Consider the following 19,419-nt stretch of genomic DNA (forward strand, 5'->3'; position numbering starts at 1 on the left):
AAATTTCCTCCTATTTAATCTCCTTTATTTTCTTATTGTTTATTTTGACATCATCATTCAATATTTTGCCTTCAGGCAATAATAGTAAGACATACCACTAAATTCTTGGGAAGATAGATTCTTTTACTGTCAATTTCCAAGATAATTAGGAAGTTTAAAGATGATTAAATTTTAGTTATATGACACTTAAAATCATGAAGGCAGTATATTTTAATTGCTTTTAGGGCATCTAACCATCAACTTTGGCTTTCTTCCTGTCTCCCTGACTTACCCTTTCTTGGTAATACATCCTTCCTTTATGTATCCTTGTTTAAAGCACTCTTAGCTTTCAGGGAAGTAAAATATAAATGAAGTAAGAATTGACATTGTTAACATTCAAACGCAAGTAGCACTTCTCTCCTTCCTTACCCAAACTGCATGACAGTTTTCACCAAGATGGCACCTTGCACATATATATTTAATGACATTTTTCTTATTTGTAAACTTGGATAGTAGTACAATCTATTCAATACTGAGCTATAGTAGCTGTGGCCCTAATTACAGTTTGAGTCTACAGTTGTTTTTTTCTCAAGTCATTGATCTAAATGAGTTTGATCGGTCTTGAAGTAGATAGAGACTTCCCCAGATACCTTGGTGGGGTCACTGTGGTCAGGGGTCTAGTCTGCCCTTTACAAGTTTGAGAGTTTAGTTTGTCAGTGAACCTAAATATAACAGGCCCTTTGGCACAAATTCACACTAAACTCACACCAGTAAGCTATAAAACCAGAATCCCAAGTTATTAATTTACAAGGGGAGCTCTACTCTTTGAATGTGTATTCATCTCTACTGTTCATGATACTCTTTTCCTGGGAATATGAAGACGTTAAGCTGCACCTCAGAGGGAATGAGGTCAAGAGTTGGAGACCAGCCTGGCCAATATGGTGAAACCCCATCTGTACTAAAAATAAAAAATTAGCTAGGCATGGTGGCATGGCACGTGCCTGTAATCCCAGTTACTTGGGAGGCTGAGGCAGGAAAATTGCTCAAACCCAGCAGGCAGAGGTTGCACTGAGCCGAGATCAGGCCACTGCACTCTAGCCTGAGCAATAGAGAAAGACTCAATCTCAAAAAAAAAAAAAAAGATATTTTTCTTTCTTGGACAAATCAGATAAACCCTATCAAATTCTAGCTCTTTGGCCTCTCTTTCCTAGACCACAAGCAGAAAACTCCTTTTCTATAGAACATATTTTCCTTCCATGTGAACTCCATCTCTACTAAAAATACAAAAAACCCGTTTCTTACCAGCTCTACCACTTAAACTATGTGACTTGGACAAGTCACTGAATTCTCTGGGACTCTGTTTCTTCATCTGTGGAGTATCATACCCACCTCATGGATTGTAATGAAATAAAATGTATGTAAAAACAAGGAGGCCGGGCGCGGTGGCTCCAGCCTGTAATCCCAGCACTTTGGGAGGCCGAGGCGGGTGGATCACGAGGTCAAGAGATCAAGACCATCCTGGTGAACATGGTGAAACCCCGTCTCTACTAAAGATACAAAAAATTAGCTGGGCATGGTGGCACGTGCCTGTAATCCCAGCTACTCAGGAGGCTGAGGCAGGAGAATTGCTTGAACCCAGGAGGCGGAGGTTGCGGTGAGCCAAGATCGCGCCATTGCACTCCAGCCTGGGTAACAAGAGTGAAACTCCGTCTCAAAAAAAAAAAAAAAAAAAAAGCAAGGACAGGCTGGGCACAGTGGTAATGCCTGTAAGCCCTTATTTGCCAAAAGGTACTTGTACTATGTGCTAGTACCTTCCTTTCCATTTCATTCTTTTTTTTTTCTCTCATGGTCTTTCATGCTTTTTTCCTGACTTTTCTTGCTACCATAGTCTTTATCTTGCTTTTATTCATAGAGTTGACTGCTTTCTATTTGGTATGTTCCAACTGCCATTTATTTCTTTTCACCCTTGACCCAAATTTGATTTCTAATTATGCAAGATAAACAAGAATGCCAAATTTACTGCTCTTTGCTTAAAACATGAACATAATTTGAGTTTTAGAGAATATTTTTTTCTTCCAGTTATAAAACTTTGAAAAAAAAAAAAACTAGAAAAGAGAAAATAATCATGCCTTAGTCTACCACCTCAAGAAATCACCCTTGCTGTGTTCCTCTGTCTTTCCCCATGCATGTGTGTTTATATGTTTTGAGCTTGGATAATGCTATGATGATTACCATACATCTTCAGTAGACTTGGATCACAGCCTCAGCTTGGTTAGAAATGCATTGTGTCGGGGAGGTGTGGTGGCTCATGCCTGTAATCCCAATACTTTGGGAGGCCAAGGCAGTCAGACTGCTTGAGCTCAGGAGTTTGAGACCAGCCTGGGCAATATGGGGAAACCAGTCTCCACAAAAAATACTAAAATAAACTGGGCATGGTAGCATGCACCTGTAGTCTCAGCTGTTCATATTCAGGAGGCTGAGATGGAAGGATCGGGTACGCCTTGGAGGTCAAGGCTGCAGTGAGCTCTGATGGTGCCACTGCATTCCAGCCTGGGCAACAGAGTGAGAGTATTTGTAAGAACAAAAACAAAAACAGAAAAAGAAAAAAATGCATTGTACGATTTTAAATAGATCTTTATAGGTGTTAGGTGTTCAAAAGTATTTGTTAAAAGAAATGATTGAATCATTACTCTTCTCTGTGCCTCAGTTTTCCCATTTCTTAAGTAAGGAAAAAATAATTTACAAGATGTTTTATGAGGATCAGTGAAAAACAAACTGTAAATGTTGGAAGTGGCTAGGTCTTGTCAAAACTTTCCTGGCTATCTGTTATATCACTTTTTTCCCAGAGGCTACTACTTGAGAAGAGGCAAAGGAAAAAGCGCCTTGAGCCGTTTATGGTGCAACCCAATCCGGAAGCCAGGCTACGTCGGGCAAAGCCAAGGACCAATGAGGAGCAGACTCCCTTGGTGAACTGTCATACTCCCCACAGCAATGTCATCTTACATGGTGTGTATTTGGCAGCATCACTTCCTGCTAGGGTACAATTTTCACAAACCTAGAAGGTAGGAGAATTCTCAGATGGACCAAAGGGATAATATTAGTACCATTACTGGGTACCTTCTTAAATTTTTATAATCACATTTGGGGTCTTTGAAGAGAATAAAATAAATGATGTAATCAATGGAAGATGCCCTAACATATGTGTCCATTTTATAACTGTTTTCTTTTTTCTGAGATGGAGTTTTGCTTTGTTGCCTGCTGGAATGCAGTGGCATGATCTTGGCCCACTGCAGCCTCCTTCTCCCAGATTCAAGCGATTCTCCTACCTCAACCTCCTGAGTAGCTGGGATTACAGGTGCCCGCCACCACACCTGGCTATTTAAAAAATATTTTTAGTAGAGATGGGGTTTCACCATGTTGGCCAGGCTGGTCTCAAACTCCTGACCTCAGGTGATCCACCCACCTTAGCCTCCCAAAGTGCTGGGATTACAGGCATGAGCCACTGTGCCCAGCTAGAAGTATTGTTTTCTAGATGCCAGATGAATGAGTTTAGAATGACCTGTTTGAGAGGTGAATCATGAAACCAGGAATAGGTAGAGAGCATTCATTCTTCCAATAGATAGTTCAAAGGACCATCTGAGATGGTGAGGAGGCAGAGGAAGAATAAGATTATAAGAGCCTTTAAATCAAGCCACCTGAGCTATTGCCTTGGACAGGATCTGTACTATCGAGTACTACTATGTTTTCTTGGTCTTATTCTTAAGTTTCTGAAGTATAGCCTCAGGTACGTATCACCTTAGTAACAGAGCGTGTTAATGGAATGGACACCAGGCTGGGCATAGTGGCTTATGCCTGTGATCCCAGCACTTTGGGAGGCTGAGGCAGGCAGATCACTTGAGGCCAGGTGTTTGAGACTTGGCTGGGCAACATAACAAGAATCCATTTCTACAGAAAACTTAAAAATTAGCCAGGTGGGCCGGGCGCGGTGGCTCAAGCCTGTAATCCCAGCACTTTGGGAGGCCGAGGCAGGTGGATCACGAGGTCGAGAGATCGAGACCATCCTGGTCAACATGGTGAAACCCCGTCTCTACTAAAAATACAAAAAAATTAGCTGGGCATGGTGTCACGTGCCTGTAATCCCAGCTACTCAGAAGGCTGAGGCAGGAGAATTGCCTGAACCCAGGAGGCGGAGGTTGTGGTGAGCCGAGATCACGCCATTGCACTTCAGCCTGGGTAACAAGAGCAAAACTCCGTCTCAAAAAAAAAAAAAAAAAATTAGCCAGGTGTAGTAGCACACACCTGTAGTCCCAGCTACTCAGGGAGCTGAAGTGGGGGGATTGCTTGAGCCCAGGAAGTCGAGGCTACAGCGAGCTGTGATTACACCACTGCTCTCCAGCCTGGGTGACAGAGTGAGATCCTATCTCAGAAAAAAAGAACACCAGTTCTGACCTACTGTCTTAAGAAATGTTCTTATGGATGTTAAGAAAGGAGGGGAGATAAAATGATTTAGTAGTTTTTAATTCTGATCACATATGCCAAATCTACCCAACTAAATAGTGAATAATACTTTGCTCCTTTTAAAAAATTTATTTTATTTTGGCCCCTAGGTATTGATGGTCCAGCTGCTGTCCTGAAACCAGGTGGAGTTCATGCTCCATCAGTAAGCTCCCCTGTTTTGGAAGAAGATACTGAAAACACCGTGGCTAGTGCTTCCAAGCCAGGAGTTAAGGAGAGTCTCCAAAAGCACGGTGAGGACTAGTAATGATTTTAAGGCAATTTTTCTTCTTACTCATTTGTAATCTTTTTCTTTTCTTTCATTGTAGTTAACAATCTACATGACTCAAAATTTCTCATGGTTTAGGGCCACACAGAGGTGACAGTATTAAGCATCTTTTACATTTGAATATTGGTCATTTTCAGCAATGGTAGTATTTATACTATTGCCTGAGAAAAATAAGGTAATCAAATATAAAATATTAGCTACCATAGATGACTGTTTCTCTTTTTAACTATTTTCAGTTCCCACCCTTTTCTGACAGAGTTGTCACTCTACCCCCTCTACTCTGCCTCCACGTCATAGTTGGTGATGATTGACAGCCTTTCTGCTAGTTGGAGCTCTCATTTCCATAAATATTCCCTTACATTTCAATGATCCCTTGTAGTCTTCTTTCCTTTTTAGAAAAATAATTTTATAATGAGAAGGGGTCAAGCATCCCCTTTTCAGATGAGAAAACTGAAGCCCAATAATGAATAAATATCCATTGGGTACTTACTTTGCATCAGGCAAACATTGCTAGGTCCTGGGATATATAAATCAGGAGAGCCTACCACGGAATGGTAGAATAGATGAACGTTTAAACAAATTCATATATTCACTTATTTAGAAATTATATTTTAGTCAGGTGTAGTGAGTGGCTCATGCCTGTAATCCCAACACTTTGAGAGGCTGAGGTGGGTGGATCACCTGAAGGTCAGGAGTTCAAGACCAACCTGGCCAACATGGTGAAACCCTGTCTTCCCCTGAAAATAGAAAAAGATTAGTCAGTTGTGGTGATGAGTACCTGTAATCCCAGCTACTTGGGAGGCTGAGACAGGAGAATCACTTGAACCCAGGAGGTGGAGGTGGCAGTGAGCCAAGATTGCACCATTGCACTCCAGCCTGGGCAACAAGAGTGAAACTTCTCAAAAAAGAAAAAAGTGTGTTTTGAGGCCAGGCATGATGGCTCATTCCTGTAATCCTAACACTTTGGGAGGCTGAGGCAGGCAGGTCACTTGAGTCCAGGGGCTCAAGACCAGCCTGGGAAACATGGAGAAACAGCTCTACAAAAAATGCAGGAAGGAAAAGAAATTGGCCAGGTGCAGTGGCGCACACCTGTAGTTGCAGCTGCTTGAGGGGCTGAGGCAGAAGGATTGATTGAGCCTGGGAAGCGGAGGTTGCACTGAGCTTGAAATCGCACCACTGCACTCCTGCCTGGGTGGCAGATCCTGCCTCAACCAAAAAAAAAAAAAAAAAAAAAAAAAAAAGTAAAGAAAGAAAATATGTTTTGAGTACATACCATATCTCAGGCATTATTCTAGATACTTAGGATACAAGAGTAAACATGATTCCTGCCCTCATGAAGCTTCATGCACTTAAATAGGCTAGAGCTAGAAAATCAAGGTGCTGAGAGAGCCTGAAAACCTCACTTGGACATTTGGGAACCTTTCCAGAGAACGTGATATCTGAGCTAGTGCCTGACACGGGAAGAGGTGCTGGCCAGTTCACAATGGCAGCAGCTCAGAGTATGTGGTCATAGGGAAGGAAGTGAGAGGTAGAGAGATGAGCCAGGAGAAGGAAGTGGGCTCTAATTATATGGGACCTGATAGACCACATAAGGAATTGGGACTTTAAGGAGTAATAGAAGGCTGGACACAGTGGCTCACACCTGTAATCCCAGCACTTTAAGAGGCCAAGTTGGGAGGCTCACTTGAAGTTAGGTGTTGACCAGCCACAGCAACATAGCAAGACCCAGTCTCTACCAAAAAGAAATTGTGTAATTAGCTGGGGATGGTAGTACATGCTGGTAGTCCCAGCTACTTGAGAGGTTGTGGTGGGAGGATTGCTCAAACTCAGGTTGTTAAGGATGCAGTGAGCTATGATCATGCCACATCACTCCAGCCTGGGTAACAGAATGAAACCATGTCTCTAAAAATTAAAAAAAAATTTGGGTTGGGCAGAGTGGCTCATGCCTATAACGCCAGCACTTTGGGGGGCCAAGGTGGGAGGTCTCGTTGAGCCTGGGAGGCTGCAGTGAGCCAAGATTGTGCCGCTGCACTCTAGCCTGTGTGTAGAGTAAGACCCTTTAAAAAAAAAATAAATTAATAAAATTAATAAAATAAAAATAAAAACCTGTGAGGGACTTTTTTGTTTTTTGAGATGGAGTTCCACACTGTCACCTGGGCTGGAGTACAGTGGCGCAAACTCAGCTCATTGCAACCTCTGCCTCCTGGGTTCGAGTAGTTCTCCTACCTCAGCCTTGAGAGTAGCTGGGATTACAGGCACACACCACCACCCCTGGCTAATTTTTGTGTTCTTATTAGAGGCAGGTTTTCACCATGTTGGCCAGGCTGGTCTTGAACTCCTGACCTCAGGTGATCCACTCACCTCGGCCTCCCAAAGTGCTGGGATTACAGGCATGAGCCACTGCAACCGGCTGTTCCTCTAGTTCTTTTGATGACCTGAAAATGGCATTTTGCAAACATAGTAATAGGTGTAGCTATCCATATGATAGTGATATCTCAAGAGTTTTCTGCCTTTTTGCTACCAAATAAAAGCAGGGGTGCCAGGTGTGGTGGCTCATGTCTGTAATCCCAGCACTTTGGGAAGCCAAGGTGGGCGGATCACTTGAACTCAGGAGTTTGAGATCAGTCTCAAACTGGTGAAACCCTGTCTCTACAAAAAATTAGCTGGACATGCTGTAGTCCCAGCTACTCAGGAGGCTGAGATGTGAGGATTGCTTAAGCCCGGAAAGTTGAGACTACAGTGAGCAGCTGTGATTCGGCCACTGCACTCCAACCTGGGCAACAGAGTGAAACCCTGTCTTAAATAATAATAAGAAGAAGAAGAAGAAGTTAACATTTTAGAGAGCAGAAGGAAAAATGTCCTTCACAAACCAAATAATTTTTTAAAGTAACAGTTCTTTTAAGACATAAATTACAGACCATAAAACTCATCCGTTTAAAGTGAACAATAGGCTGGGTGTTCATCACGCCTGTAATCCCAGCACTTTGGTAGGCAGAGGTGGGCGGATCACCTGAGGTCGGGAGTTGAGACCAGCCTGGCCAACATGCTGAGACCCTGTCTCCACTAAAAATATGAAAAAAATTAGCTGGGTGTGGTGGCGGGCGCCTGTAATCCCAGCTATTCAGGAAGCTGAGGCAGCAGAATCGCTTGAACCCCAGGGGTGGAGGTTGCAGTGAGCAGAGATCGCACCAGTGCACCTCAGCCTGGGCTACAAGAGCAAGACTCTGTCTCAAAATAAATATATAAATAAAGTGAACAATAAATTGGTTTTTAGTACAGAGTTCCACAACAATATTCACAATCAATTTTACAAAATTTTCATCACCCCCAAAAGAAACCTCATAGCCATTAACAGTCACTTCCCATTTCCCTTCAATCTCCTCAGCCCTAGGCAGCCACCAGTCTATTTTCTGTCTCTGTAGATTTGTCTGTTCTGGACATTTCATAGTAATAGAATCATACAATACTTGTTTTTTTTGTGTCTGGGATTTTACTTAGTATGTTTTCCAGATTCCTTCATGTTATAACCAGTGTCAGTACTTCATTCCTTTTTATTGTTGGATAACACTTCATTGTATGGATAAACCACATTTAGTTGATCAGCTGATGGACATTTGATTGTTCCCACTTTCCCAACTGTTAGGAATAATGTTGCTATGAACACTCTTTTTTTTCTTTGAGATGGAGTTTTGCTCTTGTTGCCCAGGCTGGAGTACAGTGGCATGATCTTGGCTCACTACAACCTCCGCCTCCCAGGTTCAAGCGATTCTCCTGCCTCAGCCTCCCGACTAGCTGGGATTACAGGCATGCACCACCATGCCCGGCTAATTTTGTATTTTAAGTAGAGATGGGGGTTTCACCATGTTGGACAGGCTGGTTTCGAACTCCTGGCCTCAAGTGATTCACCCGCCTTGGCCTCCCAAAGTGTTAGGATTACAGGCGTGAGCCACCGCACCCAGCCTGAACACTCATTTATAAACTTTTGTATGGGCCTATGTTTTCACTTGAGATTGATTTTTTTAAATTGACCTTTGTCTTATCCTTGTGTTCTTCAGTAAAGCTAATACCAATCCATTTATGTACTGTGTAAAAATAAATCATTTTTCATTTCTGAGATGGTTGAAGTGCACAAGAAGTGGTTCAGAGAAAAAAGCCACACTATTAGTTTTGTTTTTGTTTTTGTTTGAGACAGAGTTTTACTCTTGCCAGGCTGGAGTGCAGTGGCGCAATCTCTGCTCACAGCAACCTCCACCTCCCAGTTTCAAGTGATTGTCCTGCCTCAGCCTGCCAAGTAGCTGGGACTACAGGTGTGCGCCATCATGCCCAGCTAATTTTTTTTTTTTTTTTTTAGTAGAGACAGGTTTCTTGATCTCTTGACCTCGTGATCTGCCTCCCTTGTCCTCCCAAAGTGCTGGGATTACAGGCGTGAGCCACCGCACTTGGCCAACAAAGCCACACTATTGTTAATTCCATTTGTAAATCCATGATTTGAGGACCATTTCAGCTGTTACATGAGGGATAACTTCACCCTGCAGATACTAGATCAGAGACAAGGGAATTTAGTTTAGGTCCTGCTCTGCCTCTGTCTATTGGGGAAATGATTCTTCCTGAGCCTGTACTCCCATATATAGATCTGAGGCTCATCATTCTTTTATAACACACGTTAATCACACTTCATTTTACAGCTGTGTTCCCCTCCAGATTATATACTCCATGAACAAACAAGAAACAATAGAAAACAAAAAGTAGGGCCAAGCACAGTGGCTCACACCTGTAATCCCAGCACTTTGGTAGGCCGAGGTGGGTGGATCGTGTGAGTTCAGGACTTCAAGACCAGCCTGGCCAACATGGTTCTCTACTAAAAATACAAAATAATTAGCTGGGGGTGGTGACAGGTGCCTGTAATCCCAGCTACTCAGGAGGCTGAGGCAAGAGAATCGCTTGAACCTGGGGGGGCGGAGGTTGCAGTGAGCCAGGATGGCACCATTGCACTCCAGCCTGGACAGCAAGAGTGAGACTCTATCTCACCAAAAAAAAAAAAAAAAGAAAAAAAAAAAAGAAAGAAAAGAAAGACTAGCAATATCTCCTCCTCTAAGTCAAATAAATGTAAGCATAAAATGAAAAAATAGTTTTTCATTCAGCAATTTTAAATTTTCTATAAAAGATGCTCCATAAATCCAAAGTATTAGTATTTCAAACATTGCTGATTAGATTTAACTAATTAGATTTAGCTGATTAGAGATTAAGAAAATGCTGGGGGGAATGAAACTGCTGTAGAGAACACTGTAGAGAACATTGAATTTTTTTTATTTTGGTAAAATATGCATTGTAACGTGAAAGTTATTAGTGTTGGCTGAGCATGGTGGCTCATATCTGTAATCCCAGCACTTTGGGAGGCCGAGGTGGGCAGATCACTTGAGTTAGAAGTTCGAGACCAGCCTGGCCAACATGGTGAAACCCTGTCTCTACTAAAAATACATAATTAGATGGGCTTGGTGGCACATACCTGTAATCCCAGCTACTCAGGAGGCTGAGGCAAGAGAATCTCTTGAACCAGGGAAGTGGAGGTTGCAGTGAGCTGAGATCACGCCACTGCACTCCAGCCTGGGTGACAAAGTGAGACTGTCTCAAAAAAAAAATTACTAGTGTTACAGCTCTTTTTAGAACTTGTCTAGCAAGTTTTCTTGTTTTTACTGAAAACTTTCTCTTCCCTTCCAAATAACAAGAAATGTACACTTTCTTTTTTTTTTTTTTAAGAGTTCAAGTGTCATTCTATTGCTCAGGCTGGGGTGCAGTGGCACAAGCATAGCTCACTTTAGCCTCAAAATCCTGGGCTTGAGTAATCCACTCACCTCAGCTAGCTAGGACTACAGACACACAGGTACCATCATGCCCAGCTAATTTTTTTAAAAAAAAGTTTCATAGAGATAGGTCTCAAACTCATGGCCTCAAGCAGTCCTGCCTCAGCCTCCCAAAATGCTAATAGTACAGGCATGAGCCACTGTGCCATGCCTAAAATTTACTTTACTCATTTTTAAGTGTGAGGTTCGGTGACATTAAGTGCATCCACAATGTTGTGCAGCCGTCACTACCATCCATCTCCAGAACTTTTTCATCATCCCCAGACTTCACACTCACTCAGGATAATGCCTCATTCTCCCCTGCCCCACCCCCTGCTAACCTCTGTTCCACTTTCTGTCTTTATGAATTTGCCTCATTTATGTATTTGGACAAAATACTTGTGTTTAGGGAAAGAATAGTTAGGAATATTTTAAGCAAGAAAATTAAAACTATCTTTGTTTCAAAGATCTTTTTTTAAACCAGTGTTGGCAGTGCTGACAGTTCTTCCTTTTCTGCTAGAGCTCTCTGAAAGTGTGAACTTCGATGATGAGACTGATGGAAGATCCCAGTCAGCATGTTTAGAAAGACCCAGTTCTGCATCCAGCCAGAATTCAACCGTATGTAGTTCTGAAACTTCTTCCATTAGAGCTAATTTGACTCTTTCTCAAACATACCTTCAGTATTTAAATACCATTACTGAGTGAGGATTCCTTCAGAAGTGTAAGCTCAAATTTAGCTTATGATCTAATTTCTTCTATCTCAGGTCAGCTATTGTGAGGCTTTGTCCCATTTTCAAACTTAGCTCTTCATTACTCCGAATATTCATATTCTTATTTCACTTTTTAGTTTTCCTTATTCTGTTAGAAAATTGAAGACATAGGGGTAAACCACTAAGTTGCTTTGTCCACTGTTTCTCAAAGAGAATCAGATTTTCAGTCCCAGCCACCTGTTGCTCATATGTGGCTGTCCTTTCAGGATACAGCCACTTCCAGTTCTGCTACTGCAGCCCAGCCAGCTGATAACCTCCTGGGAGACATAGATGACCTGGAGGACTTTGTGTATAGTCCTGCCCCTCAAGGTATCACAGTAAGATGTCGGATAATCCGGGATAAAAAGGGAATGGATCGAGGCCTCTTCCCCACCTACTATATGTACTTGGAAAAAGAAGAAAATCAGAAGGTATGAAAATTGATTTCTAAAAAAACTCTTGAGAGAGAGAGAAGAATGTTATGGGAATAGACTGTTGATGGGCCTTAGGGAACTAACTCTGGTATTAGGTCAAGCCCGCTGGAAGTAGATTGTATTTTTTTTTTTTTTTTTTTTTTGAGACAGTGTTTTGCTCTTGCTGCCTAGGCTGAAGTACAATGGTGTGATCTTGGCTCCCTGCAACCTCCGTCTCCCAGGTTCAAGTAATTCTCCTGCCTCAGCCTCCCAAGTAGCTGGGATTACAGGCATGTGCTACCTCACCGGCCAATTTTGTATTTTTAGTAGAGATGGGGTTTCTATATGTTGGTCAGGCTGGTCTTGAACTCGCAACCTCAGGTTACCTGCCCATCTTGGCCTCCCAAAGTGTTGGGATTACGAGTGTAAGCCACGGCGCCTGGCAGTCATATCTTTTAATCCCCATATGCTGTGTTCTCATTTTCTCCAAAGAGCTCATGTTCTAATAGGCAGCAAGCTCTATCTTCCCACAAATAAGAGCTTTATTCACAATGTGGGAAAATGGACAGGTATTTGTTAATGTATTGTTTTCACCTATCTCCCATGATATAGTTTTTGGATGTTACTGTGTGTTCTTTTGGTTTTTCTTTTTATTATGGTAGAACACGACATTGTGGAAGGAGGGCGAGTTTTAGGGAATAAGAAGAATTAGAAATACAGAAGGATATATAAGTTAAATGTCTTTTTTTCTCACTCTAGAAGTTCTAATTTATAAGTTTGAGCCAATTTAATATGTGCCAGTGAACAACTTTATTTTACTAATTTTGCATTAATACCAGGTCTTAACACGTGATTTTAAGAGCCTAGAAATGAGATAATAATAGTAGGTATTAATTGTTCTTGGTCTGTTGTAAAAACCATTTATTGAGTTTTTACAACAGACCAAGCTTACGCATATATGTTTATATATATTATCACCTGTAATCCTTGTAGCCACCCTGTTAGGTAGGATTTCTTATCTCTGCTTTAAAGATGAGGTAACTAGGGCTTAGGGAGTGACTTACCTACCCCAAATTGCACGCCAGATTCAAACCTGTTTCTAAAGTCTTCCTGCTTAGCCACTGCCACTCTTCTGCTTCCCTATTATGGTCCGAGTCTAGTAGAGTTTAGGAAGGATGACTATAGGATGGTATTCATGCCATTGAAGTCACAGTGGTTGAAAACAACAGCAACATGGAAAAAGAGTATTTCCTCTCCGGAGAGCCTTCCCTTTTTCCCCTTGTTGCCTTTTGCCTAATCAAAGGCTTTCCTGATGTGCTGCAGTAGATGTGGTTGACATTCCTTTGTCTATGTCTCCTTGGCATTAAGAAAGTTATCACAGGCCAGGCGCGGTGGCTTGCACCTGTAATTCCAGCACTTTGGGAGGCTGAGGCGGGCGGATCACTTGAGGACAGGAGTTCGAGACCAGCCTGGCCAACACAAGGAGACCCTGTCTCTAGTAAAAAATGAAAAAATTATCCAGGAGTCATGGCATGCACTTGTAGTCCCAGCTACTTGGGAGGCTGAGGCAGGAAAATCACTTGAACCTGGGAGGCAGAGGTGGCAGTAATCTGAGATCATGCCACTGCTCTCTAGCCTGGGTAACAGAGTGAGAGCCTGTCTCAAAAAGAAAGCCATCACAGTAAAGAATGAGAAGGTATTCAGGATCCTGTCTCTCCTAAAGTTGGAAAGACTCTTAATCATGGCATTGGATGAACATTGATTATTTATTTATGGGATTTTGCAAGGTTGCCCAGGCTGGCCTTGAACTCCTAAACTCCAGTAATCCCTCTACCTCAGCTTCCCAAGCAGCTGGGATTACAGACTCATGCCACCTCACCTAGCTTTGGAGATTTTTTTTAACTGGAAGTTTTAGGGATGAAGTTGTAACTAATTACATGGAAAATCAAACTAGTGAATTTAGAAAAATTATATGGGGAAAAACACCCTGATAGTGAATTCTGATAAGAGAGTTAGAAAAAGGGATAAAAGGGCCGGGCGCGGTGGCTCAAGCCTGTAATCCCAGCACTTTGGGAGGCCGAGGCGGGTGGATCACGAGGTCAAGAGATCGAGACCATCCTGGTCAACATAGTGAAACCCCGTCTCTACTAAAATTACAAAAAATTAGCTGGGCATGGTGGCACGTGCCTGTAATCCCAGCTACTCAGGAGGCCGAGACAGGAGAATTGCCTGAGCCCAGGAGGCGGAGGTTGCGGTGAGCCGAGATCGCGCCATTGCACTCCAGCCTGGGTAACAAGAGCGAAACTCCCTCTCAAAAAAAAAAAAAAAAAAAAAAAAAAAAGAAAAAGGGATAAAGGCTGGGCGCGGTGGCTCAAGCCTGTAATCCCAGCACTTTGGGAGGCCGAGGCGGGTGGATCACGAGGTCGAGAGATCGAGACCATCCTGGTCAACATGGTGAAACCCCGTCTCTACTAAAAATAGAAAAAAAAAATTAGCTGGGCATGGTGGCACATGCCTGTAATCCCAGCTACTCAGGAGGCTGAGGCAGGAGAATTGCCTGAACCCAGGAGGCGGAGGTTGCGGTGAGCCGACATCGCGCCATTGCACTCCAGCCTGGGTAACAAGAGCGAAACTCTGTCTCAAAAAAAAAAAAAAAAGAAAAAGGGATAAAGACCCAAAGAAGAACAGCTTGACATGCTAGGGACTTGCTAAACACTGGCTGAATGAATAGGTAGGACGACCATGGCGGAGGTGGGTGGGTTCTCTCGAATTCATTTTTGACTGACACTTTTTCTTTTCCCAGATGTTTCTTCTTGCAGCTAGAAAACGGAAAAAGAGCAAAACAGCCAACTACCTTATCTCCACTGATCCAGTTGATTTATCTCGTGAAGGAGAAAGTTATGTCGGCAAGCTTAGGTGAAAGCAGCCTTAGAACACTGTCCTATTCTTTCTGATAGTCTTGTTCCCACAGTTGTAGAACAGTCCATATCTTGGTTACAACTAGCATGTATTGATGTTGTAATCTTTTTTTTTTTTTTTTTTTTTTTTTTTTTGAGACAGAGTTTCGCTGTTGTTACCCAGGCTGGAGTGCAATGGCACGATCTCGGCTCACCGCAACCTCCGCCTCCTGGGTTCAAGCAATTCTCCTGCCTCAGCCTCCCGAGTAGCTGGGACTACAGGCACGTGCCACCATGCCCAGCTAATTTTTGTATTTTTAGTAGAGACAGGGTTTCACCATGCTGACCAGGATAGTCTCGATCTCTTGACCTCGTGATCCACCTGCCTCGGCCTCCCAAAGTGCTGGGATTATAGGCGTGAGCCACCGCGCCCGGCCTTGATGTTGTAATCTTAAAAAAAAAAAAAGTTGGAGCCGGGCGCGGTGGCTCAAGCCTGTAATCCCAGCACTTTGGGAGGCTGAGGCGGGTGGATCACGAGGTCAAGAGATCGAGACCATCCTGGTCAACATGGTGAAACGCCGTCTCTACTAAAAATACAAAAAATTAGCTGGGCATGGTGACGTGTGCCTGTAATCCCAGCTACTCAGGAGGCTGAGGCAGGAGAATTGCCTGAACCCAGGAGGCGGAGGTTGCGGTGAGCCGAGATCGTGCCATTGCACTCCAGCCTGGGTAACAAGAGTGAAACTCCGTCTCAAAAAAAAAAAAGTTGGATGCAGTGGCTCATGCCTGTAATCCCAGCACTTTGAGAGGCCAAGGTGGGCGGATCACTTGAGGTCAGGAGTTGGAGACCAGCCTGACCAACGTGATGGAACCTCATTTCTACTAAAAATACAAAAATCAGCTGGGTGTGGTAGCACACGCCTATAATTCCAGCTACCTGGTAGGCTGAGGCATGAGAATTGCTTGAACCCAGGAGGCAGAGGTTACAGTAAGGCAAGACAGCATCACTGCAGCCCAACCTGGGTGACAGAGTGAGACTGTCTCAAAAATAAAAATAAAAAATAAGGCTGGTATGATGGCTCACACTTGTAATCCCAGCATTTGGGGAGGCTAAAGTTGGAGGATCACTTGGGACCAGGAGTTTGAGACCAGCCTGGGCAATATATTGAGACCTCATCTCTTCAAACAAGTAAAAATTAGTCGGGTGTAGCAGTGCTCACCTGTAGCCCCAGCTAATAGGAGGCTAATGTGGGTGGATGGCTTGAGCATGGGAGTTTGAGGCTGTGAGCTATGATCATGCCGCTGCACTCCAGCCTGGGTAACAGCAAGACTCTGTCTCGAATGAATAAATAAATAAAAAGTTAAAATCTCAGTTTCTTCCTGCTTTAATGCGATATTTTTTAAAAAGTGACGATGAACATTTAGATAGTTGGAGAACAGGCAAATAGGCTTCCATTTTCTTCTTTCCTTCTCTTAGATTGTGTTTGTATAAGAGAAAAAACACAGATCATCATGGTGACTTTTTCTCCTGACTCCAGATCCAACCTCATGGGGACCAAGTTTACAGTTTATGACCGTGGTATCTGCCCCATCAAGGGCCGGGGTCTGGTAGGAACGGCCCACACCCGGCAGGAGCTGGCTGCCATCTCCTATGTGAGTGCTGCTCTTCCAAGACCCTCTTCCTGCCCTCCTCCTGTCCTGCTGGCACTCTCCACCTGGTATCGCTGAAGAACCTCCCCTCCCAAGCTTGTTTCTATTTCTATGATTTCTGTTGTTATACTACTTTGTCCATGTATTTGCATTTTAGTTATTTGAACGGTCAAGCTGAATTATTTTTTACTCTCAGAATATTTCTTCCCTTATTTCCTCTTCTCTTTTCCTGCTGCCACTTAATGCAGACCTTTACTTCTTATCCAGTGGCCAAAGGTTACAATAATTTAAAGTTGCTATTTTTTTGCTTTTAATCTTGTCCTATCTAGTTTATTCTTTTTTCTTTTTAATCTTTTTTTCCTCTTTTTGCCATTTATAGTTCACTTGTTTTTAAATTTTATCTTGTTATTATTTGTTTTATTGTACTTTTTTATTTCATACCCAGGAAAGACCTGAGAACTATCTAGCTCATTCTCTACTGCTACCAAATGAATCTTCCTAAAACAAGGCTCCAGATGAGCCTCCTGTTCTGCTTCACATCTTTTAGTGAGTACCCATTGTGTCAGAGCTAACATGGTAGCCTTCACTTGCAGACTCCTAGCGGCACTCCCTCCCCTTCCCATCATGCTAGCCAAGCAGTCCTCCTGTCATTCCTTTGTCCATCCACTCACCTTTCCTCCCTGGAGAGCCTTCCCTTTTCCCCTTTCTTGCCTTTTGCCTTATCAGAGTCTTTTCTGATGTATTCCACTAGACGTGGTTGACATTCCTTTGTCTGTGTCCTTGTGGCATTTGTAACCCACATGTGCTTTTATTACTTGTTGAAAATGAACCATCTCCACCAGTTTGTAAACTGTCGTGAGTTTTTACTCACTGCTGTATCCACGTTGGCACATGGCCTGGCACACAGTAGGTATTCAAAGAGTTGTTGAGTAAGAGAAAGTAAGAAGGAACTGACCCATCTCAGCTGGATTTTTTAATTCAAGTCTCAACTTTCTTTTTTTTTTTTTTGAGACGGAGTTTTGCTCTTGTTACCCAGGCTGGAGTGCAATGGCGCGATCTCGGCTCACCACAACCTCCGCCTGCTGGGTTCAGGCAATTCTCCTGCCTCAGCCTCCTGAGTAGCTGGGATTAGAGGCACGTGCCACCAAGCCCAGCTAATTTTTTGTATTTTTTTAGTAGAGACGGGGTTTCACCATGTTGACCAGGATGGTCTCCATCTCTTGACCTCGTGATCCACCTGCCTCGGCCTCCCAAAGTGCTGGGATTACAGGCGTGAGCCACCGCACCCAGCCTTCAGCTTTCTTAAATTGAAAATAATCACATCATTTGACTCTTAGGAGATTTTATCTACATGCCTGAGAACCATTTGACCTCACACTTTGATGTAAAGTACCTTTCCTCTATAGCTCTCATATATAATCGGCTTGGCTTTGCTGGGCACAGTGGCTCCCACCTGTAATCCCAGCACTTTGGGAGGCCAAGGCAGGCAGATTGCTTGAGCCCAGTAGAGATCAGCCTAGGGAACATGGTGAAACCCCATCTCTACTAAAAATACAAAAATTAGCCAGACATCGTGGCGGGCACCTGGAGTCCCAGCTACTAGGGACGCTGAGGCAAGAGGATCGCCTGAGTCTTGGGATGGTCAAGGCTACAGTGAGCTGTGATCGCACCGTGCATTCTAGCCTGGGTGACAGCATGAGATCTTGTTTAAAAAATAATAATCTGAGGCCGGGCGCGGTGGCTCAAGCCTGTAATCCCAGCACTTTGGGAGGCCGAGGCTGGTGGATCACGAGGTCAACAGATCGAGACCATCCTGGTCAACACGGTGAAACCCCGTCTCTACTAAAAATACAAAACATTAGCTGGGCATGGTGGCGCGTGCCTATAATCCCAGCTACTCAGAAGGCTGAGGCAGGAGAATTGCCTGAACTCAGGAGGCGGAGGTTGCGGTGAGCCGAGATCGCGCCATTGCACTCCAGCCTGGGTAACAAGAGCGAAACTCCATCTCAAAAAAAAAAAAAAAAAAAAAAAAAATCTGTTTGGCGGCCCGGCTCGGGGTTCATGCCTGTAATCCCAGCACTTTGGGAGGCCAGGGCAGGCGGATCACCTGAAGTCAGGAGTTCGAGACCAGCCTGGCCAACATGGCAAAACCCTGTCTCTACTAAAAATACAAAAAAATTAGCCGGGCATGGTGGCTGTTTTTGATTCTCTGTTTACAGCAAAGTAATAAAATTATTTTTGGTACACTTGACTTGTTTGTTTTGAGACAAAGTCTCACTCTTGAAACCCAGGTTGAAGTGCGGTGGCATGATCTCAGCTCACTGCAGCCTCTGCTTGCTGGGTTCAAGTAATTCTCCTGCCTCAGCCTCCCGAGTAGCTGGGATTACAGGTGCCTGCCTCTGTGCCTGCTAATTTTTGTATTTTTAATATAGACGGGGTTTTGCCATGTTGGATAGGCTGGTCTCGAACTCCTGACCTCAGGTGATCCATCTACTTCAGCCTGCCAAAGTGCTGGGATTACAGGTGCAAGCCATTACACCTGACCGGTACACCTGATAGTGTTAGCATTGTAATTCTGAAGAAAGTCTCATGTTATAAAAGAATGTGGTGTCTATTTTTTTCCTTTTTCCAACTTCTGCCTTATTTTCCTGTCTTCCAGGAAACGAACGTGCTTGGATTTAAAGGTCCTAGGAAAATGTCTGTGATCATTCCTGGAATGACACTGAATCATAAGCAGATCCCGTACCAACCACAAAACGTGAGTAAGAACATACTTAAATCAGCAAAGGACTTTAAAAGACAGTAATACAATACAGAGAGATTAATACAAAAAAAAAAAAACCTGAGCTTCCAGAGCCCCCACTGGAGCATGGCTCCATACACTTCCTTAGGAGAGCTGCCCCTCCAAAACCTCAGGGTAAGTGCAGTTGCAGAGTTGTTGCCTTGAAACTATTTTGTCTACAAAGAGAAATGCTGGATAATATAGAACAGGCGTCCCCAAACTTTTTACACAGGGGGCCAGTTCACTGTCCCTCAGACTGTTGGAGGGCCGCCACATACTGTGTTCCTCTCACTGACCACCAATGAAAGAGGTGCCCCTTCCTGAAG

At 43.5% G+C, this 19,419-nt stretch overlaps 1 protein-coding gene and 1 non-coding gene across 4 annotated transcripts in view; both read left to right on the forward strand.

Moving 5' to 3' along the window:
- TULP3 (TUB like protein 3) overlaps nt 1-19,419 on the forward strand; it is a 51,324-nt gene that overhangs the window by 28,561 nt on the left and 3,344 nt on the right. For all 3 annotated transcript variants that reach the window (XM_039461579.2, XM_039461578.2, XM_074403392.1), the window contains exons 3-9: nt 2,826-2,985; nt 4,587-4,727; nt 11,123-11,220; nt 11,579-11,782; nt 14,568-14,680; nt 16,200-16,314; nt 18,971-19,069. In XM_039461579.2, the coding sequence (XP_039317513.1) occupies nt 2,826-2,985; nt 4,587-4,727; nt 11,123-11,220; nt 11,579-11,782; nt 14,568-14,680; nt 16,200-16,314; nt 18,971-19,069 (930 nt within the window). The remainder of the gene's footprint in view (nt 1-2,825; nt 2,986-4,586; nt 4,728-11,122; nt 11,221-11,578; nt 11,783-14,567; nt 14,681-16,199; nt 16,315-18,970; nt 19,070-19,419) is intronic.
- On the forward strand, nt 10,406-10,467 carry LOC120360813 (U7 small nuclear RNA). Its single transcript, XR_005577230.2, has one exon. It is a non-coding gene; the product is annotated as a U7 small nuclear RNA (small nuclear RNA).

The sequence above is a fragment of the Saimiri boliviensis genome, chromosome 7 (genome assembly GCF_048565385.1).
Source record: "Saimiri boliviensis isolate mSaiBol1 chromosome 7, mSaiBol1.pri, whole genome shotgun sequence".
Taxonomy (NCBI): domain Eukaryota; kingdom Metazoa; phylum Chordata; class Mammalia; order Primates; family Cebidae; genus Saimiri; species Saimiri boliviensis.